Raw genomic sequence first — 15,421 nt, 5'->3', positions numbered from 1 at the left:
CATAGACACAAGAGTGGTAGAGGAAGGAAATAGAGTCAAGAAAAACATACAGAAAAATGAAACTGAAACAATGAGAATAAATTCAATATTGTGAGAATATGATACAAAATCAGGGAGAACAATGAGCATCGCAGCAAGAGGAAGAGAGAGTGAGAGGCAAAAATTAGTTGTGGGAGAAAAACTGAGAGGCAGGTACAGGAAATGATAATCTAATGCTCCCAGCAGCAAACTGATGAGATGAGATCAGTTATCTGTTTTATGCCCTGAAAGGTTTTATCTTCTACTCACTTCAATGGGAGGTAAAATTAGCTGCGGTGTAAAACAGATGGCCTATCTGTTGCTGATTAAAATTAAATCCATCTTGTTTTGTTCAGGAACAATGTCATAGAAAGTCAACTGAATTACAATACCAGGTTCATGCAATTTTAAAGTTGCACATGTTCCTACTCATCATTAGCAGTACCACAGGAGACTGACTAATTATTAAAAACAATACATTTTTAGAACAGAGCACAGCAGATCTGGTGCTATCCCACATTTCTTCAATATACAGACAAGTTACACAAGCTTCACAAAATATTTTGTTTACTGGTGTTTGAGATGTATCACATCACATGCACCATTTGGTTCATGTGAATATACTCAACAGGCCATTCAGCCCCTCAATCTGCTCCACCATTCAACAAGACCATGGCTGATCCGTTTCTGTTTCAACTTCGACATTTCCATCTACGCCAGATAACCTTGCCTAACAAGAATCTATCTAGTTCCGTCTTAAGCATATTCAATAACCCCACTTCCACTGCCTTCTGAGGCAGAGTTCCAAAGTTGCACAACCTTTTGAGAGAAATTTCTTCTCATCTCTGCCCTATAAGTGTGACCTCTAATATTTAAACGGTATCCTATAGTACTGGACTTATCTACATGGGAAAACATCCTTTCTACATCCATCTTGTCAAGACCATTTAAGACCTTATATATTTCAATCAAGTCACTCCTCGTTCTTCTAAACTCAAGTGGAAACAAGCTCAGCCTGTCCAACCTATCCTCATAAAACAACCCTCTCATTCTAGGTAACAGTCTAGAAAACCTCCAGTGAACCACCTCCAATACACTTACATTCTTCCTTAAATGAGGAGACCAAAACTGCATACTCAAGATGCTGCCTTACCAATGCCCTGTATAACATGATTACATGCTGTACCTACATACTAACTTTTTACAACCCATTCATGAGACTATCTAGATCCCTCTGTACCCCAGAACTCTGTAACTGTTTTCTGTTTAAGTAATACTTGGCTTTTTTAATCTTCATGCCAGCGTGAATACATCACATTTTCCCACATTATATTCCAACTGTCAGATTTCTGCCTAGTGTACAAACTCCTAAGCTGTGATCTTACCAGCTTGTCACACCAGTCCATCGGTGTGGCGAGCCAGTAAGATTGTGCAAGAGGTGAAACTAATCCTTATCTGATCAGCGTGATCAGCCTCATGCCTGAGGCTGTTTTAAATATTTATAAGTTTATTTAAATATGATTAGTGAGCCTGGGACATGACTATCCGGACTCATTTGCCTTACTGGCCTTACTGGTGAAGATCTTCACCAGTGAGAATCATGTATGGTTCCCCCACCAATGGAAACTAGATGTGATGGCCTTGCTGATGGGATCACAGGCTATTGAAGCCCCCGCAGGTGGTTGGGGTAGGGGTGAGCAGTGTCCCCTGGGACATTGGCAGTACCAGTCTGGCACCCTGGCAGTGCCCATCTGGCACTGTGATGAGGCAGGGGCTAAGGGGAGCGAGCAGGACTTGAAGGGATGGCATGGTGTGGGGAGCTGCATACCCTGCATTTGGAATTGCCTCGGGTGGGTGGGGGAGAGATGAATAGGGGTGACGATCGGCCGGGAGAAATTGGGGGTGGTGATCGATCTGGGGGTAGGGAGGTGAACAGGGATGGTGATTGTTTGGGAAGAAATCGGAGGGGTGGGCTGTGATGTCTGGGGGGGGGGGGGGAATTGGGGGAGTGACAGATTCCCAGTGCACAGTGTATATAGTGCACTGGGAGATCATGATGCATGTGCAATAGCGCACTCTAGCAGTCTGTAGCTAGCTTCCCAGTATGAGTAGACTCTGGTGAGAATCAATTTTTTTCTAAGTACCATTAGACAGTATATGGGGGCTTGGCCAAAGAATGGATGTGATTCTCTCTCATTTTCCCAGTCATTCGGTACTTCATTTGTGTGTTATTCACAACATACTTTTCTACTTATCATATGCAAATTTAGCTACCATGCCTTAACCCCCCTCAGCTGAGTCATTGATGTAAATTTTAAAAGGTTCAGGCCCCAGCACAGACCCATGACACACTCCACAGGTCACATCTTGCCAGTCAGACAAGGAACCATTTATGCCTATTCTGTTTTCTCAGTAAAAAGTCTGACAACACCAGGTTTTAGTCCAACCGATTTATTTGATAATAGATTCACAAGCTTTCGGGGTTAGTCCCTTCGTCAGGTGAATGGAGAGTTCTGGCCTCAGACAGAGCATATAAAGCACAGACAGTTTAGAGATTACTGATTAGAATGCGAATCCTTACACCTAACCTGCTGTTCAAGAACTGAAGTGGCTGACAATGTGAGTGGAAGGAGCACTGATCACAGGTTAAAGAGATGTGTATTGTCTCCAGACAGTACAGTAAGTGAGGTTTTGCAAACCCAGGCAAGTCACAGGGGTTACAGATAGTGCGACATGAACCCAAGATCCCTGTTGAGACCGTCCTCATGTGTGCAGAACTTGGCTATCAGTCTCTGTTCAGCGACTCTGCGCTGTCGTGTGTCGTGAAGGCCGCCTTGGAGAATGCTTACCCGAAGGTCAGAGGCTGAATGCCCGTGACCACTGAAGTGTTCGCCAACAGGAGGGGAAGAGTCTTGCCTGGTGATATTCTGTTTCCTGCCAGCCAATCTATCAGGGTAATATGTTTCACCCTACACAGTGAGTTTGCAGTCTCTGTAATAACTTTTGATATGGCTCCTTATCAAATGCCTTCTAGAAATCAAAGTACAGTAAGTACAGCTACAGGTCCCCCTTTATCCACCTCACATTTTCATCCTACTGCACACAATCTTGAAAACAAACCTTTGTTGCACTGCAACCCCGACACTGGAATTTACTATGAATCGGGCAATGTGGAGATCAGGACAAAGTAGGTAAACAATTTCCATCACATTTTCTCATTCTAATGAGTAAACCCGATATGATTGCGAATGAAAATACGATGTTTAATAGAATTTAACATATGTTACTTGCATCTGCAAGGCTTTCTTTGGAAGAGACACAAATGTTCTCCCGTCAGAATACAGCTATTCATCCCAGCTAATTACACTTTGAAACAATCCAGTGCTTGCCAACCAACGCAACATTCATTACCTACTGGTCCCAAAATAACAACTGGCGTTCACATTGCGTAGAGAAATGATCCACGGCAGTTTGCAGGAGGTTATACCCGTACACAAAAAAAACTGACATGGAGTCACAAAACTAACGGCTAACAAGCCTTTTTTTTAGAAAAAGCCGCTGAAAAAGAGGTCCAAGAAATGTCTGAAAGGGAATCCCATTACTCAGCCTGCAAAGAATTCACAGCAAACTATAAAACACACACACTACCAATGAACTGAGCTCAGCTCAGGGTTAAAATATTTTCAGAACTGTCCCTGCAATTATCTCAACTGTTCATACATTGTCTCAATTATCATTTAACGGTTAACTTTAGTGTACCTGAATAATATATAGGAATAAAACAACCATCTGGAACTGTAAGTTTGTTTATAAACAGGAATTCTAAATGTAACAAAGTTGCTTAACTAGAGGTGAGAATTTTCGCAGTAACTTCATTGCTACTAAAAAATAAACTAATCTAAATCTGTTGAAATGGGCACATTCATTGTTTTAAAAGTGCTACATTGCTTGGTGTTGAGTTCTCAGCTGGGGCAGTGGATGAGTGGTTTGTGAGCTTACTATCAAATAAACTGGTTGGACTTAAACCTGGTGTTGTCAGACTTCTTACTGAGTGGTGTATCCACACACCCCGGATCTGTCTCTCCTCTCCCAGTTGATGTTACCTGAGACTCAGCTGTGCCTCCTGCCAGTCTGCAGCTTGCCGGCGCCTCTTCCTTCTTCAGCCTCTTGAATGCGGTGCGAGCGACGCGGCCGAAAGCCAGCAACGGCCTCATTGTAGCCGCTGTCTGCAACTGTCTGTCCCCCTTTGACAGTCAACCGGCCCCCGCCGCTCGCCGGCTCATTGTGTTCCCGCAGCCCGGGAGCAGCAGCTATCAACCCCCCAGCCGTCACCGTCACCGCTGATTGACAACTGCTTCCCCCACCGCCCCCCCCCCCCCCCCCCTCCTTCCCCTCCTCTACCCGGCCGGGTGTCTCCAGCACTGCCTTGTGTGGGCCGGCTAATGCACGGTGTTCAGCAGCATCACACTGTGAAGCCCAACCTTCTCCATCCTCTGGCGAGTGAGGAGACAAAGAGCATTAACATCACAGGCCCCAATATAAGTAACTGTCTAGAGCACAGATCACAGCAACAAACAGTCCCCAGTAACTGACCAGAGCGCAGAGCACAGCAACAACACAGACTCCAATGTTTGTAACTGGCCGGGGCACAGATCAGAGCAACAACACAGATCCCAATATAAGTAACTAGCCAGAGCACAGATCACAGCAACAACACAGTCCCCAGCGTAAGTAACTGTCTAGAGCACAGATCACAGCAACAAACAGTCCCCAGTGTAAGTAACTGGCCAGAGCACAGACAGCAACAACACAGCCCCCAATATAAGTAAGTGGCCGGGGCCCAGATCACAACAACAACACTGTCCCTGATGTAAGCAACTGGCCAGAGCAGACAACAACAACACAGACCCCAATGTAATTAAGTGGCCAGGGCACAGAACTCAGCAATACAGCTATAGTTCCTATAATGTGTTGATCACAGATCACAGAAACATCACAGTATTAATCAGGTAAGTGAGTTGAAATGTAAATGATACTGCTTCAAAAAAATGATTCATGGATTGTGATTTGACTTTTCGTCCATCCAAAATTCAGGACACAGTGAGTCCAGATACAGTAGGAGAAAAATACAAATAATTTGGAATGTTTCATTATCAGTTGCACCAGATGTCGAGGTGTCTACTGATTTATACAATGATTGTTAACAGTTGTTACTCTAGCATGCATAGAGCATGTGACATATTTAAAGGTGCAATGTGTCTGTTGTTATCTGGACCTAATATAGCTGTTCAGTCAGATACATAAAGGAAATTTGTGTGGTAGCCTGTAAAAGACAATGTGATGTATTAAGATCACATTTTATTCAAGAAAACCGAAGGGTACTCATTCCATTGACATACAGTTGCACCAGTGTGCCTGATTTTGTGGACATCAATTTCAATGTGAAGTGATATATTTTTGAATTGTAATAGGGAACACACAAAGTCTCAACACCAGCACATGCTGTTCTTGATGCAGCTGATGCAGTGAAGAGACTATCACCCATTTCCCTCTAGAAAATTTACGGTGAATATTACATGCATCAAAATTGTATTGAAACATTCAGAATGCAACATCATCTATGCAGACAACTTAAATACCACCACACTTTGTAGTCACCATTTTGAAATGCCTGTAATGTTCTTTTGATTGTATTGAAGCACCTCAAGACAGTCCATGTGAAAAACGTGAATATCATTGCACTGTCTCTGGTGGCTATCTTGAAATGCTTGTAATGTGCTTTCAGATATTTTACAAAAAAAGTATATATTTGCAAAAAAAATGTTCTCCCAGGATGAGGTTAGAAACTGGGTAGAACCCCTTGCGCTACGTGATTCACATTAAATGTATGCAGTGAATATTACACTAATCAGAATTGTATTGAAGCACCTCAGTGTACAACCTGATCTATGTAGACAACTTTGATTTGATTTGATTTGTTATTGTCACATGTATTAGTATGCAGTGAAAAGTATTGTTTCTTGTGGGCTATACAGAGCATACCATCCATAGAGAAAGAAATGAGAGATGCAGAATGTAGTGTTACAGTTGTAGCTAGGATGTAGAGAAAGGTCAACTTAATGCAAGGTCCATTCAAAAGGGAAGAAGCTGCTCTTGAATTGGTTGGTACATGACCTCAGAGTTTTGTATCATTTTCCTGACGGAAGAAGGTGAAGAGAGAATCTCTGGGGTGCATGGGGTCCTTAATTATGCTGGCTGCTTTGCCGAGGCAGTGGGAAGTGTAGACAGAATCAATGGATGGGATTCTGATTTGCATGATGGATTGGGCTACATTCACGACCTTTTGTAGTTTCTTGTGGTCTTGGGCAGAGCAGAAGCCATACCAAGCTGTGATACAACCAGAAAGAATTCTTTCTATGGTACACCTGTAAAAGTTGGTGAGATTCATAACTGACATGCCAAATTTCCTTAGTCTTCTGAGAAAGTAGAGGCGTTGATGGGCTTTCTTAACTGTAGTGTTAGCATGGGGGGACCAGGACAGATTGTTGGTGATTTGGACACTTAAAAACGTGAAGCCCTTGAACTTTTCTACTTCATCCCTGTTAATGTAGACAGGGGCATGCTCTCCTCTACGCTTCCTGAAGTTGATGACAATCTCATTTATTTTATTGACCTCGAGGGAGAGATTATTGTCGCCACACCGGTTCACCAGATTCTCTATCTCATTCCTATACTCTGCCTTGTCATTGTTTGAGATCTGACCCATTACAATGGTACCATCAGCAAACTTGAAAATCGAGTTGGAGCAGAATTTGGCCACACAGTCATAGGTGTACAAGGAGTACACCTGAGGGGGGGCTGAGAACACAGCCTTGTGGGGCACCGGTGTTGAGGATGATCGTGGAGAAGGTGTGGTTGCCTATCCTTACTGATTGTGGTCTGTGGGTTAGGAAGTTCAGATCTAGTTGCAGGAGGAGGAGCTGCGGCCCAGGCCATGGAGTTTGGAGATGAGTTTCGCAGGGATAACGGTGTTGAAGGCTGAGCTGTAGTCAATAAATAGGAGTCTGACATAGGTGTCTTTGTTAGTGCTGAGTGCAGGGTCAGGGAGATGGTGTCTGCTGTGAACCTATTGTGGTGGTAGGCAAACTGTAATGAATCCAGGCAGTCCAGGAGGCTAGAATTGATTTGTGCCATGATTGGCCTTTCAAAGCGCTTCATAATGATGGATGTCAGAGCCACCGGCCGATAGTCATTAAGGCATGCTGCTTGACTTTTTGTGGGTACTGAGGGAGGAGAGGCTGAATAAACTAGGCTTGTACTCGTTAGAGTTTAGAAGAATGAGGGGAGATCTCATTGAGACATATAAGATGATGAATGGGATGGATAGGATAGAGGTGGAGAGACTCTTCCCACTCAGAAAGGACAGTAGGACTAGGGGGCACAGCCTCAAGATAAAAGGGGGGCGGTTTAGAACGGAGTTGAGGAGGAATTTCTTCACTCAAAGGGTGGTGAATCTCTGGAATTCTCTGCCCATTGAATTGGTGGAGGCTGCCTCGCTAAATATTTTTAAGACGCGGGTTGATGGGTTTTTGATAAGCGAGGGGATTAAGGGTTATGGGGAGAGGGCAGGAATGTGGAACTGAGCCACGACAGATCAGCCATGATCTTATTGAATGGCGGGACAGGCTCGAAGGGCTAGATGGCCTACTCCTGCTCCTATTTCTTATGTTCTTATGAGATGATTGTTGTCTTCTTGAAGCAGATAGGGACCTCAGATTGTTAAACTTAAATACCACTTCACTTTTTATAATGACCGTTTTGAAATGTTCTTTCAGATTTATTAGGAATAAAGTATATTTTGCTACAAAAAATGTGGAATATGCCTTTGTTTATTTATTAGCATTGTAAGTAGGCTTACAGTAACACTGCAATGAAGTTACTGTGAAAATCCCCTAGTTGCCACACTCTAGCACCTGTTTGGGTACACTGAGGGAAAATTAGCATAGTCAGTGCACCTAACCAGCATGCCTATGGAGCACCTGGAAGAAACCCCAAACAGACATTGGGAGAACGTGAAGACTCTGCACAGACAGTGACCCAAGCAGGGAATCAAATCCGGGTCCCTGACGCTGTGAGGGAACAGTGCTAACCACTGTGCTATCTCACAGAATGAATTTGCAATGAATGTGTGGAAAGAGATGTAGCAATTTTTGCTGATGTTCATCCTGAGCAGTTCTATGGCACAGGACTCTGGTCAATGGACTGTTCACAGTGGCAACACTAAGATAGCCATGACTGTTACAAGGAAGATATCACCTTAGTGAAAGACACTCTTTACTCTGACTGAAATTTGTTGGTCTCCTAGTGCAAGGAGCTGTCCAGAATTCAGTATTACAGACTGGCATATTTCAAGGTCCAAGATTATGTGCTGAGGAACACATTGAGGTTTGAGGCAACTGCCACAAAGGTTTAATGGAGAAAAGCCACTGTGCAGAGTCTCTCACCATAGTACACCGAGGAGTTGGATTTATGTTTAATCCCTAAACTTGTATGTTCAATGTAATGTCAACATATTGTAAGTAGATTGAGGCACCCAAGGGTGCCATCTACTGATCTGTAATGCACATTAGGTACCGTTAAAATTGAATTTTGGTGAGTTGTACCTTTCCAAATTTTGCAAATAAAAGCATTTTTCTAAAATAAGTAGGAGAATATACCTTAAAAGGTAAGATCTTAAATGGGGCAGATGGACTTTGATGTCCAGATATAAGCCAAAATAGCAGTGCAAGTACCTTAAACCATTAAGACTGCAAGCAGTCTGACCCAAGATTCATACTGAGTTTTGAACTGCGATATTCTCAATTCTTTTGTCCATTAGCCTCTCCACTGAATATCTCCTCGTCCCTCATAATTTTAACTCCATCTCAACTCACCGTACTCTCTCTCTCTTCCTCCTTTATCTACACTTTCCATTTATGCTCTCCTAATCATATTCACAGCTACCCTGTTGACTTAGCAATCTTACGTGGTCTCTCTATTCCCATTGTCTCAATCACGGACAAGGCCATCTCTGAAAACTTCATTGCTTACTCTTCACCTTTCCCTTATCTGTCTATACTTTGTTTTATATCTGCCTCATGAGGAATCCTACTCCAACTTAGGGAAAGTACAACTGTACTTTCAAACTCTTAACTGCTCTAACTTTGACCTGCCCCCCCCCCCATTTTTCATCAATATTTCTGCAGCTGTGAACCTGTATAATAACTCTCTCAACTCTACTTTTGAGGTCCATGCTCCAAGTTAAATCATTATTCTCTCCCAGCCTGGTCATTCTATCTGGTCAGGCCCCAATCTCTGCTGCCTCAAATCAAGGGGAAGATATCCAAAAGGATCTGGCACACAAATAATTTAGCTGTTCATCAGTAGATCAAGTACTACTGGACTTTCTTCTCCTTTGCCAAAACAGATCATCCTGGAGTGCAAAGCTAACTTTCAGCTTCTTTTCTTCACTGTCAATCCTTTCCTTAATTCCCTCTCCTATGTCACCTTCAACAAATGCAATTAGTTAGTGGAAATCTTTATCATTTAAATTCACTTAATCTTTTGAGCTACTTCTGTTGCATCTCTGCCATTTCCCCTTCCCTCCAAATTAAACTTACCCCAATGTTTGCCCTACAATAGGGCTGAACTGGCCTCTTTCCCTATTTGCTCTCCCATCATCTCTCATGCCCTTTCCAAACTTATCTTGCCCATAAAAGCGACCTCTTATTCCCATGATTCTACACCCATTGAACTCTTGACTTCCCAACTTCTCTTTCCTGGCTTCCATGATAGCTGACATAACAAAAACCCTCCTCAGTACAGCCTAAAGTTTTAAAGTTTTATCACAAGGAGGCCTACATTAACACTGCAATAAAGTTACTGTGAAAATCTCCTAGTTGCCAACTCCACTGCCTCTTTGGGTACACAGAAGAAGAATTTAGCATGGCCAATACATCTAACCAGCATGTCCTTTGGTTTGTGGGAGGAAACCAGAGCTCCTGGAGGAAACCCACACAGACACAGGGAGAATGTGCAGACTCTGCACAGAGTGACCCAAATCAGGAATCAAACTGGGTCCCTAGTGCTGTGAGGCAGCAGTGCTGCCCACTGTGCCACCATGTCGTTCCTTTCAAAATGGCCATCATTACCTCCTGTTCTTGTAAAAAGGAAACCTTGATCCCTTTATTCCTGCAAACTACTGCCCTGTCTCCAATCTTGCTTTGTTCCCCAAGGTTCTTCGACATGTTGTTGCTTCCGAAATCTGTATCCATTTGTATCAAAGGCCTTTTGAAAATCCAGATAACTTATACTATTGCATTACTGTTGCTTACTCTCTGTTACTATCACAAAAAAATTCAATGAGTTTGGTCAAATAAGATTTTCCCTTTTGGAATCAATTCTGACTTTTCATTTTTGTATTTCTCATTTCTAGATTTTTAAAAATTCACTCCCTTGGAAGAAACTCCATTCTTTTCCACATCACAGATGTTCAGCTGACTGGTCTATAATTTCCAAGACATGTTCCTTTCCACTTCTTAAATATAGGAATTACCTTAACGATCAGCCTGTCCTCTGGTATTACACATTTTTCTAATGAGTTGTTAAATATTAGTATTGTTAAGTATTAGTATTTCACCATCATTTGTCTCATAATTGAGCTGTACTTCATTGCTATGATTGTGCTGGAGAACTCATTGTTATATCAGTGTGTCCTCTGAGGCAAACGCTAAGGTACCCATTTAAGGTGGCAGACATGTTGGTATTCAGAATCTTCAGTGGCATTGTAAGTGGGCATGGGCTCAGTTCATTCGGGTGGATGACAGTTGATGGCACTGATATTTCTACCCACAGATAAAGACATCATCTCACTGGCCTGCAGAGACTATGCATCCAACATGCACTCTCAATTACTGTCAGGCTGGGATCATTGGAATCAAAGCCTCCATACCCCAATGACGGGGCTGCACGCATTACAAGCTACAATTTGGGCTGCACCCAACTCAGCAATGGGGTTTCCCTTTTCTTCCAAGTGTTCCTAAAGAGCTGGATCCATTTCATTTGATCTCTGCTTTGCACGCCAGCGAGGACACCTCCAAGGTGAAGCACACTCACAATTCCTGATCTTCCTCAGCCCACATTTCTCCCAGACAAGCTGCTGTCTCTGTGGAGATGTGCAGAGCTGCCAACCTTTTAACTGGGTCAACAGTATCAAGATAAGAGCTTGCCTGCTGTCCTCAATTTGATTGCAAATACTGAGATGGCCGATTAAGAGGCCTCCTCTGGGAAGATAGCTCGATTGATCTCACTACTGACAAAAGCAGGCTCAGGACCCTCAGTGGGTCCCGACATCCAGGTCCCAATGCAAAATGCAGCTCTTCCTGCTAGCCAAGTTATCTGTTCAAGGCTATTTTATACTATATAAAATGCTGAATGCCGAAAGAAACACTTCTGGCATTTACTGAATGATACAACGTGCTTACTTAACTTTCGATAATTATATAAAGGAGAACATATGAAAGCTTACAGAAGGTGCTTTGTCCATTAAATTTAAAGCACATTCCTAATTATGTCACATGAACCAGTTTATATGGTTGATGATGGAATTAGTTTTAATCAATTACGAATCATGCTGATATAATGTTAGATCAAGTTTTTCCTTGAAGCTTCACATATATTTGCATCTTCTTATGTTGGAATACACACTCTTCCAGAAATACCATCAGTGGTATTCTGCTAGTGACCATCTTGATAGAAAACAGGCAATGTAATTATTTGATTACAAAGGGGCCATGTCTTTTATACATAAAATTATGGATAAAGGCAGCCATTTGGCTCATGTGTTGATCAATTCGAATTATGAACTTGCTGATATCAATCCGCCATTTCCTTTTCCTAGTTTAAATTTGGTCCACTCAGAGATCAACCTCACACTTGGGAAAACTTCCTAAAAATACTCAAAAATCAAACGCAAAACAGAAGGAAGGAACTTAAAACCACTACTATCACCAAAAAAGGTGCTGGGGAAACTTTTAGACTTAAAGGCTGACAAGTCCAGGATCAGATGGCTTGCAACCCAGAATCATAAAAAGCTACAGAATAGTAAATGTACTGACAATTATGTTCCAAAATTCCTTTGTTTCTGGAAGGGTCCCAGTAGTTTGGAAAATGGCTAATTATTGAAGAAAGAAGGGAGACAGAAAACAGGAATTGATGAGTCAGTTGCTTTAACATCTGCCATTGGGAAATTACTAGAATCCATTACTAAGGAGGTTATAGTAGAATACTTAGAAAATCATAATTTGATCAGGCAGAATCAATATGGGTTTATGAAAGGAAAATTATGTCTAACTAATTTGTTAGAGATTTTGATGAAGTAACAAGCAAGGTGAATAAAGGGGAACTTGTAGATATGATAGAGTCATAGAGGCTTATAGCATGGAAACAGGCCCTTTGGCCCAACTTGTCATGACGCCTCTTTTTTTAACCTCTAAGCTAGTCCCAATTGCTCGTGTTTGGCCCATATTCCTCTATACTCATCTTACTCATGTAACTTTCTATATGCTTTTTAAAAGACAAAATTGTACCCAACTCTACTACGAACTCTGGCAACCTGTTCCAGACACTCACCACCCTCTGCGTGAAAAAAATTACCCTTCTGAACCCTTTTGTATCTCTCCCCTCTCACTTTAAACCAATGCCCTCTGGCTTTAGACTCCCCTGTCTTTGGGAAAAGATATTGACTATCTAGCTGATCAATATCCCTCATTATTTTACAGACCTTTATAAGATCACCTCTCAGCCTCCTACATTCCAGAGAAAAAAGTCCCAGTCTATCCAGCCTCTCCTTATAACTCAAATCATCAAGTCCTGGTAGTATCCTAGTAAATCTTTTCTGCAATTTTTCTAGTTTAATAATATCCTTTCTATAATCAGGTGGCCAGAACTGTACACGGTATTCCAAGTGTGGTCTTACCAATGTCTTGTACAACTTCAACAAGACATCCCAGCTCCTGTATTCTATGTTCTGCCAAATGCCTTCTTCAACACTTTGTCCACCTGTGACTCCACTTTCAAGAAGCTATGAACCTGAACCCTAGATCTCTTCTGTAACTTTCCCCAACACCCTACCATTAACTGTGTACGTCTTGCCCTAGTTCAGTCGACCAAAATACATCACCTCGCATTTATCTAAATTAAATTCCATCTGTTATTCATCAGCCCACAGGCTTAATTGATTGCGATCTGAGGTAACCTTCTTTGCTGTCCACTATGCCACCAATCTTGGTGTCATCTGCCTATTAACCATGCCTACTAAATTCTCATCCAAATCATTTATATAAATGACAAATAACAGTGGACCCAGCACTGATCCCTGAGGCACACCGTTGGTCACAGGCCTCCAGTTTGAAGAACAATCCTATATAACTACCTCTGTCTTCTGTTATCAAGCCAATTTTGTATCCATCTGGCTACCTCATTATGAATCCTGTGGAGATTTAACCTTATGTAACAACCTACCATGTGATACCTTGTCAATGTAGACAATATCAATTGCATTGCCCTCATCTACCTTCTTGGTTACCCCTTCAAAAAACTCGATCAAATTTGAGACATGATTTTCCACTCACACAGCTATGCTGATTGTCCTGAATCAGTCCTTGTGTCTCTAAATTGCCTGTAGATCCTCTCAAAATACCTTCTAACAACTTACCCACTATAGACAGGAGGTTCAAATATATGGCAGGTAAATTTGCTGATTACAAGATATGTAGGGATGTAAATTGCCAAGAGGATGTAGAGAGTTTGCAAAAGGGAATAAACAGGTTAAGTGAGTGGGCAAAAAATTGGCAGATGGAGTATAATGTGAGAAAATATGAACTTATCCACTTTGGCAGGAAGAATAGAAAACTATATTTAAATGGAGAGATATTGCAGAACTCTGTGATTCATGTCCTGGTACATGAATCACAAAAAGTTAGTGTGCAGGTGCAGCAAGATCTGGAAGGCAGATGGAATGTTAGGAATTTTTAAAATTCCTTTTTTACATGGAAAATAAGGTCATTCAGCCCTCCAAGCCTGCTCCATCATTCATTATGATCATGGCTTATCACCCAACTCAATAGTCTGATCCTGCCTTTCCCCATATTCTTTGATCCCCTTTGCCACAACTCCTTCTTGAAAACATACAATGCTTTGGCCTCAACTGCTTTCTGAAGTAGCAAATTCCATAGGCTTACCATTCTCTGGGTGAAGAAATTTCTGTCATGTTTTGTACAGATGTGCTGCACTCCTCTGTCATTGAGGATCCTCCTCCAGTGAGTTGTTTAATTGTCCATCGCTCTTTCACGGTTGGATGTAGGACTGCAGAGCTTAGTTCCGATCCATTGGTTGTGGAGTCACTTAACTCTATCATTTGCTGCTTATGCTGTTAGGCACACAAGCATCCTGTGTTGTGGCTTCACCAGGTTGACACCTCATTTTTGGTAAATCTAATGCTGCCTCTGGTATGCCCTGTGGCAGTCTTCATTTAACCAGGATTTGATTCACTGACTTGGTGATAATAATAGTGGGGGATATGCCAGGTCATGAGGTCACAGTGGTGGTTGAGTACAATTCTGCTGCTGCTGATGACCCACAGCACCTCATGCATGCCCAGTTTTGAGTTGCTAGATCTGTCTGAAGTCAATCCCATTTAGCACTATGGTAATGTCACAAAACACAATGGAGGGTATCCACAATGTGAAGATGGAACTTTGTCTCCGAAAGGACTGTATAGTGGTCATTCTTACTGATACTGTCAATAGGGGAATGGATATCACTCCAAGGGTTCGGATAGTGCACAACCATAGGACCCAAATTCTACAGGTTTTTATGGGATACCCTGGCAGCTCCCATGATGCCCACATACTGCACTACTCAAGTGCCAAAGTTGTTCGTGACTCCATAGGCCTCAATAATGGTTACTGAGGGATAAGAGGGAGCTATTAAAATGAAAGATAATTCAGTCTTTCTGAATCTTGAAAGTAAACTTTAAAAAAAATCTTCTTTTGGTTTGCTAATTTTACTTTTGGCCATATTTTGCCACCATTCTTATTTGAATGTTAGGGATAGGGGCATAAATTCTAAAGTAAGTGAATGATAGCTTGAATTCTCCCTTTGTCTCCTACACACTTCTCCATCCCTTCAGAATTTCAAAACTGATTTTCTCACAAACTTTCCAGATCTAGGGTCTGATGTTTTAAACAAAAAAAAACTACAGCACTCCTTTAAGAAATGATCCAGTACAATGACTTGTGTTAAATGCTATCCTCTTAACCATACATAAAATGTCCAGAAGATTAATCAATCATTATCTATAAAA

General features: G+C 41.9%; 1 protein-coding gene across 1 annotated transcript in view; it reads right to left on the bottom strand.

Moving 5' to 3' along the window:
- Positions 1-4,330, bottom strand: part of LOC145337380 (haloacid dehalogenase-like hydrolase domain-containing 5) — a 56,813-nt gene extending 52,483 nt beyond the window's left edge. The window contains exon 1 of the mRNA XM_080182169.1: positions 4,122-4,330. Coding sequence (XP_080038295.1) covers positions 4,122-4,232 — 111 coding nt within the window. The 5' untranslated portion in view covers positions 4,233-4,330. The remainder of the gene's footprint in view (positions 1-4,121) is intronic.
- Between the last annotated feature and the right edge of the window lie 11,091 nt (positions 4,331-15,421).

Source organism: Carcharhinus amblyrhynchos, chromosome 3, assembly GCF_965287045.1.
Source record: "Carcharhinus amblyrhynchos chromosome 3, sCarAmb.v2.hapA, whole genome shotgun sequence".
NCBI lineage: Eukaryota > Metazoa > Chordata > Chondrichthyes > Carcharhiniformes > Carcharhinidae > Carcharhinus > Carcharhinus amblyrhynchos.
The sequence above is the reverse complement of the archived record's forward strand: the minus strand, read 5'-3'. Positions and strand labels throughout refer to the sequence as shown.